The sequence below is a fragment of the Oncorhynchus clarkii genome, chromosome 18, assembly GCF_045791955.1.
Source record: "Oncorhynchus clarkii lewisi isolate Uvic-CL-2024 chromosome 18, UVic_Ocla_1.0, whole genome shotgun sequence".
Lineage (NCBI taxonomy): Eukaryota > Metazoa > Chordata > Actinopteri > Salmoniformes > Salmonidae > Oncorhynchus > Oncorhynchus clarkii.
This window is the reverse complement of record NC_092164.1, coordinates 63,016,694-63,042,060: the sequence shown is the minus strand read 5'-3', so window position 1 is coordinate 63,042,060 and position 25,367 is coordinate 63,016,694. Positions and strand designations below refer to the sequence as shown.

Here is a 25,367-nt window from a genome sequence, read left to right as displayed (position 1 = left end):
TTAAATAACCTTGCAGATAGAGATACCTTTATGTTCATGAATGTCTCTTCAATCGAACCTCAATCGTCTCTCTTAGGAAAATAAACATTCCGTAATTTCCCACCTAGAATCCGCAGAGGGGAGTTAAAATTGAGTTAATTTAGATATCGTCAATATAATGACGGAAATCGAATTATTTTGGTTGTAAAATATGATAACCTTTACATATAAATTACTTGACTATATAATGAATTCTGTATTTCATCAATGAGGATTATTTATTTTTCCCTTGACGAAATGAAACCCTCTCTTGAGATGGTATACTCCGGCACCGGCATAAACTGCGACCCAAGACGTGTCAGAGGGGTTTGGTAACGTTGATTTTATCAGACGAAACGAGTACCCATCATGGCTGCGGTGTGTACTGCCTCCCGTGTCCTCGCCAAAAAGGTGCTGTCAGCCAAGGCGGTAAGTATTTGGAAACAAACTTTTGCTGTAGAATATCACTATGACCTACTTTATATGTTGACTTCGTGAATGTGTTCATATGAGCTGGTATTCGCAGCATCAGCCGGTAATGATGGTTCACCATTGCTGTGGTTTCGTAACGTAGCTAACGTTAGCTACTGTAGCTATTATTTTCTAGCTAGCTTCGTTTCTGTCGCAGTTTCAATGTTGTCATTTTACGTTTTCATAGCAAATCGATTCTGACGAATAACTTGATTTAATATACTTTTCATTTTGCTTAATTATTGCGGTTGGGTTGATTCTTACGGTAGCCATAAACATCAGTGCATTGAAGGTCAAGCAAGGCAAGTTACTTAAGATCTGTGGCTAGTTCCCAGTGGGCAAATTCGTTTAGCATGGCCCGGTGCCCCTACTAGGCGGTGTTTTGATATTTGCGACAATTCCATTGGCTCTAAGGAGAACTCTCCACTCACCGGGGCACCGGGCCATGCAAAACGAACTGTTGGCTGAGTTTGTGTTGTCAGTCAGTCAGTCACTGATTTATTTATTTTAATCACAAATAATGCCTCGACTGTTTTGAATGCATGCTGTGTTTTTAAGAGGGGATTTGAGATTGGTTGCGGAAGAAAAAGCAAATAAGCTGTTTGTTTAGATGGGAGGAAGTGAGGATAATCTACGATACCAGAGACGTTTACCTAAATTAGCTATATGATTTTGAAATCTATATTGGTCACGACGTAATGTAAATGCATCCGAACTCTCCTACACATTAGTCTGTGTTTACACAGATACAAATATGTATCTCTCCTCTCAGAAATATTGGTTGGAATGCTTTTATGAAGCACTATTATGCATGTTGTGTAGTGATTTAAAAAAAAAAATTTAAACGCACAACTAGACAACTTTGTTGCTGCATTGTTCTCACCTTATGTCACAATCAGCTGGATGGGTTTCTGCTGCATTTGAAAACAGTGAGCAAACTAGACTAACTTTAGAAACCCATAGTAAAGGTTTACATTAACTTGAAGAAAAACAAGCCATTGCCATTGTGTGGATTAGCCTAGTGTTTTTAATTTTTATGATTTAGGCCTATATTGACCTACCCTCCCTTCCCCATTTAGCTTCCGGCAGTATCCCAGAGCTCCAGGAAGCTCCACTTCTCAGTCTATGGGAAGAACAACTCTAAAGTATCAGATGGCGTAAGTCTGCAAACTCCCATGTTCATCATTGACAGTATTATATGAAATTATTCAATATTTTATTTTTTTGCACAAACTATATTGACGTTTTAAATTTGTATTTGTCTCAGTACTTGTAGAGGCAATTTGTATACATTTGTATGAACAAAACTCTTAACTAGAGAGAATACTGAAAAACACTGAAATGCAGCTCTATGTTTTGTTTTGTGGGTCGTTGTTTGCAGATGTCCACACAGTACCCTGTGGTAGACCATGAGTTTGATGCAGTGGTAGTGGGTGCCGGCGGAGCAGGGCTTCGTGCTGCTTTCGGTCTGTCTGAGGCTGGCTTCAACACAGCTTGTGTCACAAAGCTGTTCCCCACCAGGTCACACACGGTGGCTGCACAGGTAGGTCAAGTTATATCTACAAGAATCAATAGAATGTGACCATGTCACAGGAGGGGATATGACAGATTGTCCCCTTTTTAACCTCTCTAGGGTATGTGATTACGCTAGCGTCCCACCTGGCCAACATCCAGTGAGATTGCAGTGCGACCAAATTCAAATACAGAAATACTCATTATAAAAATTCAGAACATATACAACTATTTTACATAGGTTTAAAGATGAACTTCTTGTGAATCCAACCACGGTATCAGATTTAAAAAATGCTTTACGGCGAAAGCATACCTTTAGGATTATTTGAGAACATAGCCCAGCAGACAAATCATTACAAACAGTAACCAGCCAAGTAGAAGAGTTACGCAAGTCAGAAAGAGATACAAATTAATCACTTACCTTTGATGATCTTCATATGGCTGCACTCAGAAGACATTAATTTATTCAATAAATGTTCCTTTTGTTTGATAGTGTCTCTTTATATCTGAAAACCTCTGTTTTCTTCGCGTTTTCTTCAGTAATCCACAGGCTCAAACGCAGTCACAACAGACAAAAAAATCCAAATTGTATCTGTAAACGATGTTTATATTCAATCCTCAGGTTGTTTTTAGCCTAAATAATCGATAATATTTCAACCAGACAATAACGCCGTCAATATAAAAGGTAAACAAGAAAGGCACTCTCTCGGTCACGCGCATGAAAAAGCTCTGTGACACGAGTCCACTCATTCAGACTGCTCTTACTCCCTCATTTTTCAGAATACAAGCCTGAAACAATTTCTAAAGACTGTTGACATCTAGTGGAAGGCATAGGAACTGCAATTTGAGTTGTAAGTGAATGGATACTGTAATAGCATTGAATAGAAAACTACAACAAACAAAAAAAATCCTACTTCCTGAATGGATTTTTCTCAGGTTTTCGCCTGCCAAATCAGTTCTGTTATACTCAGACATTATTTTAACAGTTTTGGAAACTTTAATGTTTTCTATCCAAATCTACTAATTATATGCATATCATATCTTCTGGGCCTGAGTAGAAGGCAGTTTAATTTGGGCACGCTTTTCATCCAAAATTCCAAATGCTTCCCCCTACCCTAGAGAAGTTAAGTGTAGTGTTGCATCTGTAACTGTTCATTAATATGCCACTTTCACTCTGTCCACGGAAGGCAGCAATGCCATTTTAAAGTCCCAATGAATCAATCACTGCAGTGGCGTTATCAGCCACCTTAATGTGTTACACTTGTATTAAGCCTACCTCCATGCGGTCTCGACATAAAGCCGTCCAAAGTTCATGCTGATCATGCACTTTGAAACTGCCGTTTGACGCACTCTCTGCACTGACAAAATGCCCATTATTCCTTTAAGATTATTTATCTTTCTCCCAGTGGTCCTAAACAGTTGTTTTTGCATTTAGGGTGGGATCAATGCAGCCCTTGGAAACATGGAGGGAGATGATTGGAGGTGGCACTTCTACGACACGGTGAAGGGATCTGATTGGCTGGGAGACCAGGACGCCATCCACTACATGACAGAGCAGGCTCCACATGCTGTGGTGGAGGTGACACACACACACACACACACACAGAGTAACTTAAATTAAACTATGCCTCTGACAGTTCTTCTATAGCAAATATTGCCCTGTATGGAAACCTAACCAACAGCCTCTTGAAAGGGGAGGTGGAAGAAGGGTTCATCGGGGGAATGTGGCCTGCTAACAGGGGAGGTGGAAGAAGGATCCGTCAGGGGAATGTGGCCTGCTAACAGGGGAGGTGGAAGAAGGATCCATTGGGGGAATGTGGCCTGCTAACAGGGGAGGTGGAAGAAGGATCCATTGGGGGAATGTGGCCTGCTAACAGGGGAGGTGGAAGAAGGATCCATTGGGGGAATGTGGCCTGCTAACAGGGGAGGTGGAAGAAGGGTCCGTCAGGGGAATGTGGCCTGCTAACAGGGGAGGTGGAAGAAGGGTCCGTCAGGGGAATGTGGCCTGCTAACAGTGGAGGTGGAAGAAGGGTCTGTCAGGGGAATGTGGCCTGCTAACAGGGGAGGTGGAAGAAGGGTCCGTCAGGGGAATGTGGCCTGCTAACAGGGGAGGTGGAAGAAGGGTCTGTCAGGGGAATGTGGCCTGCTAACAGTGGAGGTGGCCTGCTAACAGTGGAGGTGGAAGAAGGGTCCGTCAGGGGAATGTGGCCTGCTAACAGGGGAATGTGGCCTGCTAACAGGGGAATGTGGCCTGCTAACAGGGGAATGTGGCCTGCTAACAGGGGAGGTGGCCTGCTAACAGGGGAGGTGGAAGAAGGGTCCGCCAGGGGAATGTGGCCTGCTAACAGTGGAGGTGGCCTGCTAACAGTGGAGGTGGCCTGCTAACAGTGGAGGTGGCCTGCTAACAGTGGAGGTGGCCTGCTAACAGTGGAGGTGGCCTGCTAACAGTGGAGGTGGCCTGCTAACAGTGGAGGTGGAAGAAGGGTCCGTCAGGAGAATGTGGCCTGCTAACAGGGGAATGTGGCCTGCTAACAGGGGAGGTGGAAGAAGGGTCCATCAGGGGAATGTGGCCTGCTAACAGGGGAGGTGGAAGAAGGGTCCGCCAGGGGAATGTGGCCTGCTAACAGGGGAGGTGGCCTGCTAACAGGGGAGGTGGCCTGCTAACAGGGGAGGTGGCCTGCTAACAGGGGAGGTGGAAGAAGGGTCCGTCAGGGGAATGTGGCCTGCTAACAGGGGAGGTGGCCTGCTAACAGGGGAGGTGGAAGAAGGGTCCATCAGGGGAATGTGGCCTGTTAACAGGGGAATGTGGCCTGCTAACAGGGGAATGTGGCCTGCTAACAGGGGAGGTGGAAGAAGGGTCCGTCAGGGGAATGTGGCCTGCTAACAGGGGAGGTGGAAGAAGGGTCCGTCAGGGGAATGTGGCCTGCTAACAGTGGAGGTGGAAGAAGGGTCCGTCAGGGGAATGTGGCCTGCTAACAGGGGAGGTGGAAGAAGGGTCCGTCAGGGGAATGTGGCCTGCTAACAGTGGAGGTGGAAGAAGGGTCCGTCAGGGGAATGTGGCCTGCTAACAGGGGAGGTGGAAGAAGGATCCATTGGGGGAATGTGGCCTGCTAACAGGGGAGGTGGAAGAAGGATCCATTGGGGGAATGTGGCCTGCTAACAGGGGAGGTGGAAGACGGGTCCGTCAGGGGAATGTGGCCTGCTAACAGGGGAGGTGGAAGACGGGTCCGTCAGGGGAATGTGGCCTGCTAACAGGGGAGGTGGAAGAAGGGTCCATCAGGGGAATGTGGCCTGCTAACAGGGGAGGTGGAAGAAGGGTCCATCAGGGGAATGTGGCCTGCTAACAGGGGAGGTGGAAGAAGGGTCCGTCAGGGGAATGTGGCCTGCTAACAGGGGAGGTGGAAGACGGGTCCGTCAGGGGAATGTGGCCTGCTAACAGGGGAGGTGGAAGAAGGGTCCATCGGGGGAATGTGGCCTGCTAACAGGGGAATGTGGCCTGCTAACAGGGGAGGTGGAAGAAGGGTCCGTCAGGGGAATGTGGCCTGCTAACAGGGGAGGTGGAAGAAGAGTCCATCAGGGGAATGTGGCCTGCTAACAGGGGAGGTGGAAGAAGGGTCCATCAGGGGAATGTGGCCTGCTAACAGTGGAATGTGGCCTGCTAACAGGGAGGTGGAAGAAGAGTCCATCAGGGGAATGTGGCCTGCTAACAGGGGAGGTGGAAGAAGGGTCCATCAGGGGAATGTGGCCTGCTAACAGGGGAATGTGGCCTGCTAACAGGGAGGTGGAAGAAGAGTCCATCAGGGGAATGTGGCCTGCTAACAGGGGAGGTGGAAGACGGGTCCATTCTAAAAGAGCTGCAGTAGAACTCAAGGGCCCCTCATACTTGGACTCTTCTTGGGATGTCCTTTTTCATACCTTCTGATGTATCCAAACAAGTGGAAGTGGCCTTTCAATGCCCTTAATCTGTTCTGCAATGTTGCATAGCTGCCTTTCTCTAGACTTAAACAATTTGATTTATTACATTCTGTGTAATTCAATATTGAGCTAAAATGCAAATGTAATTATGTAGCCTCTACTTTTGGGGGGGATTCAGTTGAAATCCGTCTTAATCACAAAGGATTTGCACAACATCAACACAAACACTGATAGGCTGATCAAATTAAAACGTTCATGTATTATTTCTTAGCTAACTGAATTTGTCTAACTTCCTGTTATGAAAATAACTGTTGTGAAGCAGCGAGTTTACTTTTTTTTGTGTGTGTCCCCAGCTGGAGAACTTTGGCATGCCCTTCAGCCGTACCGAGGATGGTAAAATCTACCAGAGGGCTTTTGGAGGCCAGAGTCTGAAGTTTGGCAAGGGAGGCCAGGCCCACCGGTGTTGCTGCGTAGCTGACAGAACTGGCCACTCCCTCCTGCACACACTCTACGGGCGAGTACGTCACACTCTCTGGACTCTAAATCTCATAATTCACCACTTGCAGTCCTCTGAATCCCCTTTTGCTGACACACTGCTTTTAGAATCTCAAATTCTGGCCTGTTTTTGCCAGTCGGTCATCTATCGCTCTTCTATGCTTCTCACTATTTTAGTCTCTGAGGTACGACACCAGCTACTTTGTGGAGTACTTTGCCCTGGACCTGCTGATGGAGGATGGAGAATGCAAGGGAGTAATTGCTCTGTGTATGGAGGACGGATCGATCCACCGCTTCAGATCCAAGAACACGGTCATCGCCACAGGGTATGTATCTGTCTCTGTGTCGGGTGTTTCTGTTGTGAATAAGTATAGTTAGAAGACTTGTATTTATTTTACCTTTATAGGCAAGTCAGTTAAGAACAAATTCTTATTTTCAATGTCGGCCTAGGAACAGTGGGTTAACTGCCTGTTCAGGGCAGTTTTTTTATCTTGTCAGCTCGGAGGTTTGAACTTGCAACCTTCCGGTTACTAGTCCAACGCTCTAACCACTAGGCTACCCAATTAATTTGGGTGTGTGAGCTTTGTTTTACCAGTTATACCCAGTTTATAACGTTAACTTTTTAACAATTCGCACCTGAACAGAAGGTGCCTCCTTGATGACAATTTAAAGTGCTCCTATTGTGCCCTGATTCTTACTCCTAACTCTCTGCTCGATCTAGTGGTTATGGCCGTACCTACTTCAGCTGCACCTCAGCCCACACCAGCACAGGAGACGGTAATGCCATGGTGACCCGTGCAGGCCTGCCCTGCCAAGACCTGGAGTTTGTCCAGTTCCACCCTACAGGTCAGTCCCATATCGGATTGGCAATACAGGCCTGTCTGCTAGGGAATGGACTTACGAGACGAAAATAACATTTATATAAAGCATTTATTGGAGAAGAATGGATTAGCGCTCAGAATAGGCCTATCAGAGGTGTCGTCTTGAAAATGTTTCTGTGCTTAGTCGGAAGGTAACTGCTGAATAATCCTGTGTGTTTCATAACATAGTATTGTTGATGTTGGATAAGTCAATCACATGATGATGTAAGTCAGAGGGCTGGCAGACTAACCCTTTACATACTGTGGCTACATAATCATACTATAAATGTCATTGGGTGTGAAGTGCCCTCCCTCAGTGCTGATATTTCATATAACGTTATCCCTCTAGGCATCTATGGAGCCGGCTGTCTGATCACAGAGGGTTGCCGTGGCGAGGGAGGAATCCTCATCAACAGTGAGGGTGAGCGCTTTATGGAACGCTACGCTCCTAACGCCAAGGACCTGGCCTCCAGAGACGTGGTGTCCCGCTCCATTACCATTGAGATTCGAGAGGGCAGGTAAGATCACCGCCAAGGCCCCGTCTTCCCTGAGCAACCCACAGAATCATTGCACTGGATAACTGATACATACAGTTGCCTTCAGAAAGTATACAACCGCTTTGTTAGGGCCTGTCTAAATAAGTTCAGGGGTAAAAATTTGCTGAACAAGTCTCATAATAAGTTGCATTGACTCACTGTGTCTAATCATATTTGAGTTACTACCTCATGTCTGTAACCCACACATACAATTATCTATGAGGTCCCTTAGTTGAGCAGTGAATTTCAAACACAGATTCAATCTCAAAGACCGGGGAGATTTTCCAATGCCTTGCAAAGAAGGGCACCTATTGGTAGATGGGTAAAAAAAAATAAAAAGCAGATATTTAATTTCTCTTTAAACATGAAGTTTATTAATTGCACTTTGGATGGTGTATCAATACACCCAGTCACTACAAAGATAAAGGTGCCCTTCCTAACTCATTTGCCGGAGAGGAAGGAAACTGCTCAGGGATTTCACCATGAGGCCAATGGTGACTTTAAAACAGTTTGAGTTGAATTGCTGTGATAAGACCAAATCTGAGGATAGATCAACACTTTTGTAGTTACTCCACAATACTAACCTAAATGACAGAGTGAAAAGAAGGAAGCCTGTACAGAATACAACTGTTCCAAAGCATGCATCATGGTGGCAATAAGGCACTAAAGTAAAACTGCACAAAAATGTGGCAAAGAAATTAGCTTTATGTCCTAAATACAAAGCATTATGTTTAGGGCAAACGCAACACTGAGTACCACCCTTCATATTTCTAAGCATAGTAGTGGCTGCATCATGTTATGGGTATGCTTGTCAATCGGCAAGGACTAGGGAGTTTTTTTAATGATAAAAAGATAGAATAGAGCTAAGCACAGGTAAAAACCTGGTTGTCTGCTTTCACACAGATACTGGTAGACAAATTCACCTTTCAGCAGGACAATAACCTAAAACACAAGGCCAAATATACACTGGAGTTGCTTACCAAGATGACATTGAATGTTCCTGAGTGGCCTAGTTACAGTTTTGACTTAAATCGGCTTGAAAATCTATGGCAAGAATTGAAAATGGTTGTCTAGCAATGATCAACAACCAAATTGACAGAGCTTGAAGAATTATTTAAAAGAATAATATGCAAATATTATACAATCCAGGTGTGGAAAGCCTTACACAGAAAGACTCACAGCTGTAATCACTGGCAAAGATGATTCTAACGTATTGGGTGTTAATACTTACATTAGACATCTGTATTTCATTTTGAATAAATTAGCAAAGAAATCTAAAGATGTGTTCGCTTTGTCATTATGGGGTATTGTGTGTAGATGGGTGATGTATTTATTTATTTTTTTAAATCAATTTTGAATTCAGGCTGTAACACAACAATGTGGAATAAGTCAAGGGGTATGAATACTTTCTGAAGGCCCTGTATGTGGGACGCTGCATGCTCCATGGCTGTCAGACCAGTGATTTGATATCGACATACACGGTTTTAAAATAACCAGTCAAATGGCTTCAAATAGTCAATCTAGATCCATTTAAAATGCTTTGGTAAACTAAAATCGAGCTGCAAGAAATGCACTTGAATTTGGAAACAGGAAATGAAATTAATTTGTAATCTACCCATAACTTCCAATGGGGATGACCCCATCTTGCTATGAGTTTCAGTTGTGAAAGACTACTGTCATGCCAACAGCCCTGTATTTGAGTGACCCAGAGAAACCCCATGTGGACCTGTCATGCCAACAGCCCTGTATCTGAGTGACCCAAACCCCACGTGAACCTGTCATGCCAACAGCCCTGTATCTGAGTGACCCAAACCCCACGTGAACCTGTCATGCCAACAGCCCTGTATCTGAGTGACCCAGAGAAACCCCACGTGAACCTGTCATGCCAACAGCCCTGTATTTGAGTGACCCTGAGAAACCCCACGTGAACCTGTCATGCCAACAGCCCTGTATCTGAGTGACCCAGAGAAACCCCACGTGAACCTGTCATGCTAACAGCCCTGTATATGTGTCCCTAGGGGATGTGGCCCAGAGAAGGACCATGCATACCTGCAGCTGCACCATCTCCCCCCACAGCAGCTGGCCACTCGTCTACCCGGCATCTCTGAGACCGCCATGATTTTCGCCGGCGTGGACGTCACCAAAGAGCCCATCCCCGTCCTGCCCACTGTACACTACAACATGGGAGGAATCCCCACCAACTACAGGGGACAGGTAACTAGCAGTACCCATAACCAAATAAATGCACTAGATCTGCATGTTTTTCTTTTTAAAAGTCCTGTTGATTAACTCTAAAATAAGTAGATGGATACAATGAGAGCTCTGTGTCGAGTCTTAACTGGGTCTCCCCTAGTTTGATTACAGTAAACCATTTTATTATATAGTTATTTACTGTCCTGTTCTCCCACAGGTCATCACCCACACAACCGAGGAGGGTGATAAGGTGGTGCCAGGGCTGTTTGCCTGTGGCGAGGCCGCCTGTGCCAGTGTCCACGGTGCCAACCGTCTGGGAGCCAACTCCCTGCTGGATCTGGTGGTGTTTGGACGCGCCTGCGCTCACACAATCGCTGACATCTGCACTCCAGGTAACAACTTCATACTCTCCGTTTTTTTTTTTCAAACCTTTGCCCTCAAGACAAAAATCACATGCATTAATGGATTGTCCCACAGCCTTTTCAATGTGAATGCTAAGACTCCCTTGAAAAATGTATCACAATGGGACTAACCTGGATGACTAACAGATTTTTAAATAGTTAAATACATGTTTACAATCCTGGCAATGTGATGGTTCTGAAGGAGAGAAGCTCTCCCCCCTGAAGCCCAACGCAGGAGAGGAGTCTGTGGCCAACCTGGACAAGCTGAGGTTTGCTGATGGCAACATGAGGACCTCTGAGATCAGAGTGAACATGCAGAAGGTATGGATCCTAAAAACTGGAACGGGATGTCTTAACATCCATAATAGGGAATTGACCTTGGATGTTTGTCAAAAGTACAGGGAATGGGCTTTAATGAGGACTTGTACAGTATCATCGCGTCTTCTCTAAGCATGTGTCCCTCTCTCCGCTGTCAGACCATGCAGAACCACGCTGCTGTGTTCCGTACCGGCAAGGTCCTGAAGGAGGGATGTGACAAGATGGACGCCATCTACCAAACCCTGGACGACATCAAGACCTTCGACAGAGGTCAGCATCTCATTCCCTCTGCTGATGTGATAAGAATAGACTTTCAATTGCCCCTTCTAACAGAGGTCGATCTTTGTTGTCCCATTTGTTGGGCTTGGTTGTAAAAACTTCAAACATGCACTTAAAGATGTTCTGTAGCACTCTCGTTCACTCGGTCTCCCCCTCAGGTATTCACTCTGTCTCCCTCCCCCTCAGGTATTCACTCTGTCTCCCTCCCCCTCAGGTATTCACTCTGTCTCCCTCCCCCTCAGGTATTCACTCTGTCTCCCTCCCCCTCAGGTATTCACTCTGTCTCCCTCCCCCTCAGGTATTGTGTGGAACACTGACCTGGTGGAGACCCTGGAGCTGCAGAACCTTATGCTGAATGCTGTGCAGACCATCAACTCTGCCGAGCAGCGCCAGGAGAGCAGGGGAGCCCACTCCAGAGAGGACTTCAAGGTAAGAACTGAAGACACAAACCACTCCTATACAAGCCTGGTCTGCAATGACAATTTACTGAAGACACAAACCACTCCTATACAAGCCCTGTCCACAATGAACATTTTGTCTGGTAAAGTGAGATTTACTTCTATGCATCCAATCGTTACATTTTTCTTCACAGTAGGGGTTCTCGATGGGGACATAATAAAGTAATGCATATTGACAGTCAATGCTTTTGTGTAGACATGCACCATAAAACAACTATAGGCGCACTCTCTCCAGCAGTAGTTGTAACAGTATGTAGACTGATGTCATTCTGAAAGAGGCCTATTTAACATTGCAGGACCGTATGGATGAGCTGGACTACGCCAAGCCTCTGGCAGGACAGGTGAGGAAGCCCATTGAAGAGCACTGGAGGAAACACACCCTGTCCACTGTGGATCCGAAGACCGGGAAGGTAAACCCAAATTGATGCCTAATGATTGCGTTAACTTCATTTTTCTAAATATAAATGACAGGATTAATTGTAACTAGGGTTTGTGTGGTATAACTGGGGAAGCCAAGCCAGTGGGGAAAAAAAGCCATATTACAACCTATGTGTTGTGATAATTGTGTTGCTCTATAACCTGTTAGTTCATATGCCTTGACACTGTGATATAAAGTCAACCATTTGTTTCATCACAAAACTAGAGAGAAACATGTCCGGTGAAGTCGAGAAAACACATTGCATGTAACAAACAGTTAAAGGACCTACAGCATGGTCAATCAAGTTAATGTTGCTGACATTTTCACAACTATTGATTTAGAACCACACATTTAGAACCACAGTTGTCGCAAGTCCAAATAGAAAACAGGAGCTGCCTCCACTACTCGAGAACCATTTCAACTTCAACATCATCAAATCACCTCTGTTTTAGTCTAATAGTGACAACTAAAAGATTCCAAAAACAATTTAGTCCAATCAACAGAAGTGACATGTGGCTATCCATGGCGCTGATTTCTGTGTGTGTGTGTGTGTGTGTGTGTGTGTGTGTGTGTAAGTAGAAAAACATGTTGATTCACCCTACTTGTAGAGAAACGCCAATGCCATCCTCTCTTTCATGTTAGCGACGTGGTCTATGACTCTACACTTTAAAATAAAAATAAAAAATTGTCCTAGGCTACCTGGCTAAAATACTTGCTTGCTAGCCCAACTTGATTTCATGGGTAACGATTAGTTAGTTAACATTAGCTTACTACATCTAGCTACATATTGACCTTGCATCCTCTCCGTCCAGAGACACAATGTATGAATTTAGGGTTAGATCAGAATTGCTGTTCTAATCATTGGCCAGTACAGATAATTAAGTAAAACCACAAGTCCAACTCCCTATCGCCATCCATGGCTAATTTAGGAAAGGGACAATTTTAGCCCACCGGAGGACAACCACACAATGAGATACAACAATTCAAGTTTTCTGTCAATGACGTTTGGCTTGGTCTGATTGGTCTGAAGCCAATTCCAAACTGGCTCCCCTTGACACTGGGCCAGGACCATTTATAGCTGAGCTCACTCAGTTTAACTCTACGCTGATTTGGTTATTGTATAAAACATTTTCAGCAAGGGAGGCCAAATGCTCGCTGGCTTTGCTTGCATTCAATGCTACGGGCGGCAACAATTAAATTTTTTTGTAGATCAGACAGCATTGGATAAATGGTCTACACATACAGAGACCGGGTCAGTGAGATGATACATTCAGCCCTTTGGTAATTGAAGGAAAAATTATGAAACGCAGACGAAAGTTTTCTTTATGTATATTTATTATTATAATATTATATTATTTTTTTTTTTTTTTGGGGGGGGGCCTGGCCTCCCTTGGCATCTATGTACTTATGTACATGCCACTGTCGTTAGATTCAACTTTATAGTTATAACAACTTTATAGTTATAAGCAGTGGTGTAGCACCTCCTCCGGTCCCCAATCAAAGCATACGTTTGTATACGGTATATCCCTCAAGCCTTTTTGTAACATACGTTCATGCTTAACAGCACAATGATAGCGGAGTCTAGGTACATGCCAATGTACATTTGCCATCACTCACTCATTTCTCCCTTCTGTGCTTTTGTTACAGGTAACTCTGAAATACAGACCTGTTATTGATAACTCACTGGATGCAGAGGACTGTGCTGCTATCCCTCCCGCCATCCGTTCCTATTAAGCACCATACCGATCCAATGCAGACTATTTTATTCATGATCAGAATGGATGCTTTTGCAGTTATCATTTATATGAAGTTTCAACCTTGATTTTCCCTTTGCTCATAAATACTATATGTGGAATATTTCATATGTTCAATAATAAACTGAAACTTATTGTAACCTTCAGAGAATTGTGCAAAATGGAGTGTTTTGTGTGCACTTTCAACTTTCACCACATTTGCTATAGTTCTTAGAGGCAAATAAATACATATTTAATATTTAAATATTGAATGATTCTAGAAATCTGTGTAAAAAGAAAAGCGTAATCACAGTTTTTTTTGGGGGGGGTGAACCATGTTTAAGATATCCACACATAATGCCAATACAATACTCAATTAGTTCATTCTGTCCTTTGCTCAACTGTATGTAAAGTTCTGTTAATCTTGCATGCTTAATGTATTGTTGGTTTTATCTCAATAAAGATGCTCAAATAAATAAATTCCCCCTGTCTTAGTGATTGTGGTGCATCTCCACAATGCCATGTTCCATCTGAAATACAATAATTATATTTGAAGATGAAAGGAATAGAGAGAATGACATGTATTTATTTTAAACCATTTTCACTTATGTAAATTACCTCTGTGTTGCATTTACACCAGTTAACACCCCTACAAAGAATAACAAAACAACCCCTTTCTATTATAAATTGCATTATAATAATTGTAAAAAACTTTATTCATGAATTACGAGAATCCTGTGAACGTTATGTGCATGTTTCATATCACCCATGTACCCCCATATACATATGCCCTTCGGTTTCACATAGAAATAAATGGGCGGAACCGGAACTTCATGTAGTTCATTTCCGCTATCTGGTCCGTCCAGCAAAACTTTCCTCAAAACAGATTAACAATGGCTGAACGAGGATACAGTTTCTCCCTCACTACCTTCAGGTAAAGTAAAATAAAAATAGATTTCTGCATCGCAAAACATAGTCAATTAACATCTTACTGCGAGGCCATATTCTGCTATAATTGTGATCTTGATCTTGCTCAATGGCCATTAAAAACACTTGAGGCAACTCTGCAAGAGATGCAGTGTCACGCCGATGCTAACTAGCTAGCTTCTTACCGGTAGCTGTTGAAGAGTTCAAGCGGGCTAGCTAGCGTAAGCCAATTGATAGCGCTGTAATTTAGGCTAATATATGATTATTTGTAGCTCCTGCAGTGGCTAGCTAAATGGCTAGCCCCCCTGTTACTTTAGCTGGCTACATAGCCGAAACTAGTTTAGTTTTGGCTACTGGCTACTCATTTAGCTAGCGAGATATGTAACATTAGCTAGCTAAGTAAATGGATGTAACTGATTTAACTTAAAACATTTCTATGAACAGGTGTAGATTAGTGCTATAACTAATCTACCTAGTTACATATCTTCCTCGTTCCTTACAGCCCCTCTGGGAAGCTGGTCCAAATTGAATATGCCCTGGCAGCAGTGGCCGCAGGTGCACCCGCTGTCGGAATCAAAGGTGAGGAGTTAGATTAAAACATTTTGATGCAGGTAGTTTATATCCACCTTATTTATTTATTGTTTTTGATTTAATAAGTACACATCCAATTAAACACCTCAACAGACTTCGACACAACTAAACATTCACTTTTATTATCACCTCAAGTTATGAGAGCTGATTCCAAGCATTGTAATGTCATGTAATTGTTCTTCCCTAACTACAGCCTCAAATGGAGTTGTCTTGGCAACAGAGAAGAAACAGAAGTCCATCCTGTACGACGAGACCAGTGTTCACAAAGTTGAGCCTATAACCAAACACATTGGTATGGTGTACAGTGGCATGGGACCTGACTACAGGTAATGAGGGAATGGGGAACTCATTCTTACTGGAAATCAACTTCAGCATACTATACATATGCCAACTACCTATGTACTCTAGTATATTATATACAGAAACATGATGTAGTTGTTTTATAGAATAATGCTAAGATCTTATTTCTTAGCATACATGCTAAACCAAGTAAACTAAAGGTACAGTCCTTGACTGTAATGAGATGACTGGGCCCTGGAGAGATACTCTTTGTTGTGTTGACAGGGTGCTGCTCCGGAGAGCCAGGAAGTTGGCCCAGCAGTACTTCCTGGTGTACCAGGAGCCCATCCCCACAGCTCAGCTCGTTCAGAGGGTTGCCTCCGTCATGCAGGAGTACACACAATCAGGGTATGGAGTACGATACTGTAGCTACTTATTGAGGATGAATGTTTTGCTTACCATGACTGATTACAGGTCTCTCAGCTTAAATGACCAGATAAAGGTGGAGTAGTCCAAAAGTCAACTGTTTATTCATCATTTATTCAGTGCACTAGGATAGTATTCAGACCCCTCCCCCTTTCTCACATTTTGTTACGTTACAGCCTTATTGTAAAATGGTCAAAGAAAATCCAATCTACACACCATACCCCATAATGACGTTGCGAAAACAGGTTTTTGCAAATGTATTAAAAATAAAAAACTATTTTCAGACTCTTTGCTCTGATATCCATTGACAGACTTGGGAGCATCTCTTTATTCTCTGTTACATGTCGACTTAGCCTTAGAAAAAGTTGTTTGGCATAGACCCAATCGTTCATACTGGAAATCTAGTAGCCTCACTAGAAGTAGTTCATCCTGAAAGGCCTAATTCATGACTTTTTGGAAACTCATGTCTCTCTCCATCTCTCTCTCGCTCACACACCCCTCACACACATACAGTGCCTTCGGAAAATATTCAGACCCCTTGACATTTCCCACATTTTGTTACAGCCTTAATCAAAAATAGATAAAAAAAAAAAACTCAATCTACACACAATACCCTATAAAGACAAGGCGAAAACAGGTTAAGACATTTTTGTGAATGTATAAAAAAATGTATTTACTACATAAGTATTCAGACCCTTTGCTATGAGACTCGAAATTGAGCTCAGGTGCGTCCTGTTTCCATTGATCATCCTCGAGATGTTTCTACAACTTGATTGGAGTCCACCTGTGGTAAATTCAATTGATTGGTCATGATGTGGAAAGGCACACACCTGTCTGTATAAGGTCCCACAGTTGACAAGGCGTGTCGGAGCAAAAACCAAGCCATGAGGTCGAAGGAATAGTCCGTAGAGCTCTGAGACAGGATTGTGTCGAAGCACAGAACTGGGGAGAGGTACCAAAACATGTCTGCCGCATTGAAGATCCGCCTACAATGGCCTCCATCATTCTTAAATGGAAGAAGTTTGGAACCACCAAGACCCTTCCTAGAGCTGGTCGCCCAGCCAAACTGCGCAATCAGGGGAGAAGGGCCTTGGCCAGGGAGGTGACCCGATGGTCACTGACAGAGCTCCAGAGTTCCTCTGTGGCGATGGGAGAACCTTCCAGAAGGACAACCATCTCTGCAGCACCACACCAATCAAGCCTTTATGGTAGAGAGGCCAAACGGAAGCCTCTCCTTAGAAAAAGGTACATGACAGCTTGCTTGGAGTTTGACAAAAGGCACCTAAAGGACTCTGACCATGAGAAACAAGATTATATAGTCTGAGGAAACCAGGCACCATCCCTACAGTGGAGCATGGTGATGGCAGCATCATGCTGTTGGCATGTTTTTCAATGGCAGGGACTGGGAAATTAGTCAAGATCAAGGGAAAGATGAACGGAGAAAAGTATAGAGAGAGCCTTGACAAAAACGTGGCCCAGAGCGCTCAGACTGGAGTGAAGGTTCACCTTCCAACAGGACAACGACTCTAAGCACACAACCAAGGCAACGCAGGAGTGACTTCAGGACAAGTCTCTGAATGTGGTTCAGCCAGAGCCCAGACTTGAACCCGATCAAACATCTCTGGAGAGATCTGAAAATAGCTCTGCAACAACGTTCCCATCCAACCTGACAGAGCTTGAGGGGCTGCAGGGAAGAATGTGAGAAACTCCCTGAATACAGGTGTGCAAGCTTGTAGCGTCATACCCAAGAAGACATGTGCTAAAACAAAGTATTGGATAAATGGTCTGAAATACATATGTAAATGTAATAGCAGTTTAAAAAAAAAAATATTTCTAAAACTTATTTTTGTTTTGTCATTATGGGGTATTGTGTGTAGATTGAGGGGGAGTAAACTATTTAACCCATTTTAGAATAAGGCTGTAACATAATAAAATGTGGGAAGTCAAGGGGTCTGAATACTTTCTGAATGCACTGTAAGAAGATGTCACAAGTGCTAATACAGATACCCAGCTTAAAACCACAAAGCGCAAGCAATGCAGATGTAGAACACAGTGGACAGGGAAAACTGTAGAAAGACAGGAATCTAGAGGAAAAAGGCTCCGAGGGGCTGGCCAATCCTCTTCTGGCTGTGCCGGGTGGAGATTCTAAAAGTACTTCAATGTTCCTTTTCAGACTATAAAGTAAGAACCATAGGATGTAACAAAATGACTCTGGGGGGGGGAAGTTATTCTAATGTAGTTCATTTAAATTGATCAATAAATGCATTCATGATGGAGTCAATTTGCTTCATGTAGGCTTAAATGTTTTAATGTGTCTTCTTACGTTGTAGAGGTGTCCGTCCTTTCGGAGTGTCCTTGCTGATCGCAGGTTGGGATGAGGACCGACCATACCTTTTCCAGTCCGATCCGTCTGTAAGGGCTGGTTACCACCATTTGCTATCTGAGCATATTTGTCTGTTTGTTGTGATACATTGATAATCATGTCTGTATTTCTCTACCCAGGGAGCATATTTTGCCTGGAAGGCAACTGCTATGGGGAAGAACTACGTCAATGGGAAAACATTCCTTGAGAAAAGGTATTTCAATTTACCCCCCCTACACCGTACAATGACGGCCTACCTTGGCCAAACCCTCCCATAACCCTGACAACGCTAGGCCAATTGTGTGCCGCCATATGGGACTCTCGATCACGGCAGGTTGTGATACGGCCCGGCATCGAACCAGGTTCTGTAGTGACACCTCTAGTAACCCTTTAATAAATGTGGGGGTAATGTGTGTCTCCTCACTCAGATACAACGAGGACCTGGAGCTGGAAGATGCCATCCACACAGCTATCTTGACATTGAAGGTGAGTGACTCCGTTGTAAACGTATCCTCCTATGTGGAAAGGTTCTCATCTCTTCCCCTTTCTATGCTCTCCTGTCATCACATATGTCTTAAGAGACCACAGGACTGTCTTGTGATCTTTCCGTTATTAGCAGAATCCTGAATGCTATATTTTACTCACAGGAAAGCTTTGAGGGTCAGATGACCGAAGACAATATTGAAGTGGGGATCTGCAATGAAGCCGGCTTCAGGCGACTCTCACCCGCAGAAGTGAAAGACTACTTGGCGGCCATTGCTTAAAGAAAGTGACTCTCGTTGGTGTGACTTGTTCGTATTTGGTTATTACTGAAATAATTTAGACTCTACTGTATTTTCAACATAACAGCATTTATTTTCTTTGTATTCCCAGTTCCTCCTTCCCCTCTGACAAGTTCAGTACCTATCAATAAATGCCAGAAACTAAAGCTCCCATGTTTTTATTTACATCTTGTAACTTGTGCTTATCGCACAAAACATTTCCACAAAGACAATTGCATTAAATGACGTTAAGATACATTTTACAACTCATCCCTGTACAGTTAACTATACAATGTGTTATAATTTAGTTTTTGTGGCATCTGTATTCCTGGCAATTCCTATGGCTTCCTTCTTCCACCAGGATAAGGAACCTAGCATTGAGAATGGTTATTTCCTGGATTGTGACCCTGTAGTAGTCTTGAGCTGAGAATGGCAGAAAATATCCAGCAGGTAACCACCAATCTGTATGAAGTATATTCATTTCAAAGCAGCAATCATAATTTTTCTGCAAAGTGTTTGACAAATTCAGAGAGACTATATACATGTCCACATCCCACTTTGGAGTCCATACTGATGAAGTCATCCAGGTTCATTTTAGAGTCTAGAACGAAATAAAAACAACCCATTATTCCGTTAGACAAATGTGATTTCCATTCAAATATTGAGTTTCACAAGAAGAAATGTGTAATAGGATCGAGATGTACCTGTTGTTTCAATACAAGGATACAGCGGTGGAGGCATGCGCCATGTCCCATCGGCATTTTTCATATGTGACCGGTCCGAGGCAAAGTTCTTCAGGTAGGCATCTGCAGGAATAACTCGCAACTTCCTGGAAAGAGTTGAATAGACGAGCGTTCAAAAGTGTTTATCATTGAAGAGAACCGGTTACCATGACACACATACTTGCTTAGAATATTTAAAAAAAAGTAAAATAACAATATGAATACTTGCTTACCTCCAGAAAGCTGGTTTCAGGCCATGATCTGTATGGAAGGCTTCTGTAGTGTAAACACGGGAAGGACAGGAGAAAGGCAGGACTGTATCCAGGTCATAAATAAAACTCTGTCCCTGCTGATTCTGATGAAGTAGGACAACGTGATAATCCTACAAACAGAATGATGTTATATTGTGACTGTTGTAATAGTTTACAGTGCAGGCTACAATATTTTTCCTGTAATGTTAAAGACAAGGGTGTGGCTTCATATTTCCTCGTTCTGGTTTCCTCCATCCTCTGTCTGAAAATGAAAGCCAAGGGACAGTGCCTACCCAAACAACAGGTTCATCTCCACGACTGGACCTCTGTTTCCATATAGGGATCTGAGAGGAATGGAAATTCATCAATTATTATAACAGAGTAAAGGGTTAACAATGACACATTTTAATGACCTACAACTTACCATTTTTCTTTCATTTGATATAAATACTGCATACACTTCGTCCAAATGTATTTGCGTTTGAGTCTTGATGTGTTCACATAGTTTCCAGACATTTTCCTCACTGAAAAAGCAAGATTTTAAAATGTAATTCATGCACCCATTATATTAGCGGACTACTTCACTCCATGGTGAATTAAATTCATATGAACTTCACCATGGAGTGGAGTTTATTCCGCTACCATTATGTATTGAGCTAGCCACCTAGCTTCATCCTGAGCATGCATTGCGGACAATTACCAGTAACAGCTTGTGTACACGCATTCATCCCTGGATGGAGTGATGTTCACATACTTTGATGAAACGTGTTCTTTATGCATGTCTTCCCTGAAAATGTAACAGACTGACCCTAATCAGCAGTTGATTTTGCAGCGGTCTGCATATTTTGGTGTTACATTTTTAAGTATCCGACGGAGGACGAGAGTCGTCTTCTTCTGTAGTATAATGGCGGTCCGCTATTAAGGTGCATGCCGCCACCTAATGTGCCGGAGTGTGCGATCAATCATGGTTTGGCTAATTATGTACTACTTATAAAATAAAATCCTTACTAACTTCTAACAAACCCTCCCCAAAACCCCACCTCTTCAAACTATCTCTATCATACTGAGACAATCCATCCTTGAGATTATTCATCATAAAAAGAAAGATGTAGACAGTAACTTGTTACCCCTAATAACTCTGTTGCTATATCCACAATAATCTTCGACCGGACATTTCTGCTTTCCACAATACGATTCGTGAATTTACTACCAAAATGTCCTTTGACACAGCCCATTTATGGGAGCAAGCTTTCTGAACAGGCCTTGAGACCATGTCAGGACTAGTAGAGGCACCAGTTCCTACACATTTTCTTTAATATCATCTATGGAGATAAAATAAATGACTCCAGTCAATTTAGCATAAGCTCCAGGCACATGGTTTTTGATCTTCTTCCTATTGACAGTGTCCATTTGAAGAATCTTCCCTAGCTGAGCATGGCTACCACAGGATAATAGCAGTCTACCATTTCCAATGAACCGGGCTAGGTTGACTTCACCTATCTCTTTCTTTACGTCATTGCTTAATGGGATAGGGTGTAGATGCAACCCTGTGGTCACATCAAACACACCACCACAACATTCCAGCTGTTGAATCGCCAATCTCCTCCCCATATCCTCCATCGCTCCTCTGAAAAACCACTTCGTAACCACACTAATAAAGGTAATCTAGCAGTAAAGGGTGTTTTGCCAGTAACCGAAAGGTCTCTGTTTCGGAATCCCAGAGCCGACCAGTTGAAGGATCTGTCGATGTGCCCCTGGGCAAGGAACTTAACTCTAGTCGCTCTGGATAAGAGTGTCTACTAAAATAGAAATGTTTCTTGATGTTCCCCTTTCTATCACTGGCTTGGATGTCGCTACAACTCACATGCTACGCAGGAGTTTGTCGGTAGGGGGTGACATCACATTGCAGAATGTGAACTTGTTCCTTGTTTTACCTTACATAATTTGCATTAACACTTTCATGTGAGTCCACAGGCAAAATGTGCATTTTTAGGGTAGTGGAACTGTCCCCAGAATTTGTTTAATTTCCATTGCAATATTTAGCAAGACTCTCTCTCCCTCTCTCCCCCTGTCCCGGAGACACAGAGAGAGTACCGTATAAACTTAAGCCCTCCTTATTTGCAGAATGGACATCTCTGGCCTGCTATCATACACTGAGTACGATGAAACAGCATCCATTCTTCCGATGTTCACCTCTTCTGCTGCCCTGGGTGCCATGGATGTGGAGCTCATTGTTAGGGTCGACTTGTTTAGGTCTCAACTCACTCAAAAAGGCGGTAAGAATGTGAAAAAGCGGGCTTCTCACAGTTTCTGCTCCAAGCTGCTATTGTTAGTCTCATTGATTTTCTCATTGATTTCTGGTGTTTTCACTCTCAAACAAGGATTTTGCTTTGTGTTTGCCTCTGTAAGTGAGGTTAAAGATTGTATTTCCCATAGTTGTCTCAGATTCTTCCCACCTCAAGATTGACACACTGTAGCTGTTTGTTTATCACAGTTCGTAAGCCTAGTAGGATCAGCCTTTTTCATCAGAGGGTAAAACAACATACCCAGGATTGGTCTTTGCTCTGTAGAATACATATCAGCCCACAAAGCCCTTAGACTTCCTCCAGGTTTTTAACCATGGGGAACCTTGTTAATGATAAAATATACTGTTTCACCTGAATGAGGTTTTGTGGGAAGTGCCATTTTTTTTTTGCATTACAAAAGATTTGTACATAATATATAATATAGTATAAATTAAATCACATTCAAAACAATCATGAGACCAAGCAAGAATGTCAAACCACTGACTTTTTCTCTATAGTAGATCATATGAAGAGAAGTAATTGTTGGAGAGGAGAGCAGAGAGACAATCTCTCCCCCTTCCTCTCTCTTTGTCCCCCCCTTCCTCTCTCTCTGTCTCCCCCTTCCTCTCTCTCTGTCTCCCCTTTCCCCTCTCTCTGCCTCCCCCTTCCTCTCTCTCTGTCTCCCCCTTCCTCTCTCTCTGTCTCCCCCTTCCTCTCTCTCTGTCTCCCCCTTCCTCTCTCTCTGTCTCCCCCTTCCCCTCTCTCTGCCTCCCCCTTCCTCTCTCTCTGTCTCCCCCTTCCTCTCTCTCTGTCTCCCCCCCTCCCCCTCTCTCTGCCTCCCCACTTCCTCTCTCTCTGTCTCCCCCTTCCCCTCTCTCTGTCTCCCCCCTTCCTCTCTCTCTGGCCCCTCCTTCCTCTCTCTCTGTCCCCCCTTCCTCTCTCTCTGTCTCCCCCTTCCTCTCTCTCTGTCTCCCCCCTTCCTCTCTCTGTCTCCCCCCTTCCTCTCTCTCTGTCTCCCCCTTCCTCTCTCTCTGTCTCCCCCTTCCTCTCTCTCTGTCTCCCCCCTTCCTCTCTCTCTGTCTCCCCCTTCCTCTCTCTGTCTCCCCCTTCCTCTCTCTCTGTCTCCCCCTTCCCCTCTCTCTGTCTCCCCCTTCCTCTCTCTCTGTCTCCCCCCTTACTCTCGCTCTGTCTCCCCCCTTCCTTTCTCTCTGTCTATCCCTGCCTTCTTCTGGCTTTTCCTCCTCCTCTCAAAAAGCTGCAGATCATAAATCAACCATTTTATTCCAGATGCCACAGAGTCAGAACAGGCTGTTCAGAGAACAACAGAGAGGCAGAACAGGCTGTTCAGAGAAACACAGACAGAGTCAGTACAGGCTGTTCAGAGAACCATATACAGAGTCAGAACAGGCTGTTCAGAGAACCACAGAGAGTCAGAACAGGCTGTTCAGAGAAACACAGGCAGGCACAACATAACAATGAAGCCTCAGCATAAATTATCTCTCTCTCTCTCTCTCTCTCTCTCTCTCTTGTCTCTCTCTCTTTCTCTCACTCTCTCTCTCTCTCTCTCTCTCTCTCTCTCTCTCTCTCTCTCTCTCTTGTCTCTCTCTCTTTCTCTCACTCTCTCACTCTCTCACTGTCTCTCTCTCTCTCGTCTCTCTCGTTGCTGAATCATCCCACTTCACACTACCACAACTAATCCCCTTCAGCAATGTTTCAGGTTGTGAGAATTTTGTGCAATTTCCAGGGTGCGTTTACAGTAAACACTGAGGCTGTACCCTAACAGATTTAGACAGCAGCCAATAGTCCTATATGTAGTGTTCAATGCAGGCCTACTTTGCATGAGACTATTAAAAACGTTTTTACATGATTTTTGACTTGGTTTGTAACACCATGGACTAAATAGGTGACTGTAAATTGCATTGTTTTATTACAAGATTAAAGGAATTATTATTACCATACAGAGAAGTATACAATGTAGCCTGCCGCACTGAAAAGCACATTGACTCGCAGATGATTGAAAGACTGCTCGTGGGCCAAGGTCCCCCTGCAAATTAAATTATACTCTATTGTGCTCTGGCTCTGCCTACAACAACATCACAGACTCAATCTTGCAAAGTTAGATTTGTTTTGTTTTGTTGCATTGAAAAGGGGTCTGATATAATGTTGTTTCGATCACAGAAAAAAAAAACTGTGAATCTATATAGTGCAAACTAATGGGGCGAACTCAGTGAATTCAATCTCTGGAGTCTCTGGCATTTCATCTGCGCGGCAGTCCTGGAGGAGGTGCACGGTGCATGTCTTTATATTCTGTGCCACAGTGGTTGTATGATACCGAGATTCATCTACAAGCTAGTGATGCTCATGCCGGTGAACTTAAAGTGGTTGGATAATCCAGCTCAACACTCAAGTCTTGATCAGTGCAGCAGCGACGATATAAAGACTTTGGCTCATTGTCTCAAGTGGCTGAGCCAGTTCCGTCAGGACTGTGGAGTGGGCACAGGACCAGCTCTCTAACCAGTTCTCTCTTTCATTCATTACCAGAGAAATATGAGCGAGAGGGAGAACACAGGTCTGTCATCTGTGGACAGGGCTGTGCTGCGTGCCAGGGTCACCCAAGTTGCCTCCACTGTTAGAGCTGCTTTTATTCCCTCCTTGCACGCGTGTGTGTGTGTGTGTGTGTGTGCGTGTGCGTGTGCGAGTGTGCGTGCGTGCATGCGTGCGTGTGTGTGTGTGTGCGTGCGTGTCTGTGTGTGTGTGTGTGTGTGTGTGTGTGCGTGCGTGCGTGTGTGTGTGTGTGTGTGCGTGCGTGCGTGCGCGTGCGTGCATGTGCATGTGCGTGTGTGTGTGTGTGTGCCCGCAGGTGTGTTTCTGCTCTGTGGTCATCTATCCTCCGGCAGTCACTCCACTAATTGGCTGCTGCTCTGAAGTGTCAGTGCTGTTATCTTTCAATATCACAGAACATTTCATTAGAGAGATATGAGGTCTCGGCAGGGATGGACCGTCCACATATGTCTTGGATTAGATTTAAACGTATCGCTGGACTTGTTCTGGTGTAGTTCTGTATTAGGGTCTGATATAGTGTGTGTTGGTATAGTATACAGTGTTATAGTCATAGCATTAAATATAAGAAGGAATATGGTTATAGGGTTGTCCTTT

The 25,367-nt window shown here is 43.8% G+C and overlaps 2 protein-coding genes and 1 pseudogene across 3 annotated transcripts; 2 read left to right on the top strand and 1 right to left on the bottom strand.

The window, feature by feature from the left end:
* The first annotated feature begins 323 nt into the window (after positions 1-323).
* LOC139373824 (succinate dehydrogenase [ubiquinone] flavoprotein subunit, mitochondrial) lies at positions 324-14,101 on the top strand. 2 transcript variants are annotated; one of them, XR_011627610.1, is made up of 15 exons: positions 324-447; positions 1,569-1,646; positions 1,871-2,032; positions 3,437-3,580; positions 6,270-6,434; positions 6,589-6,737; positions 7,133-7,257; positions 7,621-7,789; positions 9,826-10,021; positions 10,218-10,392; positions 10,604-10,722; positions 10,878-10,989; positions 11,297-11,544; positions 11,677-11,866; positions 13,522-14,087. XR_011627610.1 is itself a non-coding variant. In XM_071114862.1 (15 exons), exons 1-15 carry the CDS (start codon positions 388-390, stop codon positions 13,606-13,608), a joined length of 1,986 nt encoding a protein of 661 aa, XP_070970963.1. In that variant the 5' UTR covers positions 324-387; the 3' UTR covers positions 13,609-14,101. The 2 variants fall into 2 exon arrangements, 1 of the variants encoding a protein (XP_070970963.1); XM_071114862.1 differs by having other exon boundaries at positions 11,297-11,427; positions 11,753-11,866; positions 13,522-14,101.
* A 339-nt stretch (positions 14,102-14,440) lies between these two features.
* On the top strand, positions 14,441-19,120 carry LOC139373821 (proteasome subunit alpha type-2-like; annotated as a pseudogene).
* LOC139373822 (N-terminal glutamine amidase 1) lies at positions 19,027-20,820 on the bottom strand. The gene is made up of 6 exons (XM_071114861.1): positions 20,627-20,820; positions 20,351-20,450; positions 20,220-20,270; positions 19,909-20,057; positions 19,658-19,782; positions 19,027-19,554 (listed from the first exon to the last, which is right to left on the bottom strand). The coding sequence occupies exons 1-6, from the start codon at positions 20,704-20,706 to the stop codon at positions 19,448-19,450; spliced, it is 612 nt and encodes a 203-aa protein (XP_070970962.1). The 5' UTR covers positions 20,707-20,820; the 3' UTR covers positions 19,027-19,447.
* Between the last annotated feature and the right edge of the window lie 4,547 nt (positions 20,821-25,367).

Excerpts from the sequence above, each read along its gene's own strand:
- LOC139373824 (XM_071114862.1), top strand. The coding sequence starts at position 388 with ATGGCTGCGGTGTGTACTGCCTCCCGTGTCCTCGCCAAAAAGGTGCTG. Across the intron at positions 3,581-6,269 it reads CTCCACATGCTGTGGTGGAG|CTGGAGAACTTTGGCATGCC; the intron begins GTGACACACACA and ends GTGTGTCCCCAG. Across the intron at positions 7,258-7,620 it reads TGTCCAGTTCCACCCTACAG|GCATCTATGGAGCCGGCTGT; the intron begins GTCAGTCCCATA and ends TTATCCCTCTAG.
- LOC139373822 (XM_071114861.1), bottom strand. The coding sequence starts at position 20,706 with ATGCATAAAGAACACGTTTCATCAAAGTATGTGAACATCACTCCATCC. Across the intron at positions 20,271-20,350 it reads TATCAAATGAAAGAAAAATG|ATCCCTATATGGAAACAGAG; the intron begins GTAAGTTGTAGG and ends CATTCCTCTCAG. Across the intron at positions 19,555-19,657 it reads TCCTTGTATTGAAACAACAG|ACTCTAAAATGAACCTGGAT; the intron begins GTACATCTCGAT and ends ATTTCGTTCTAG.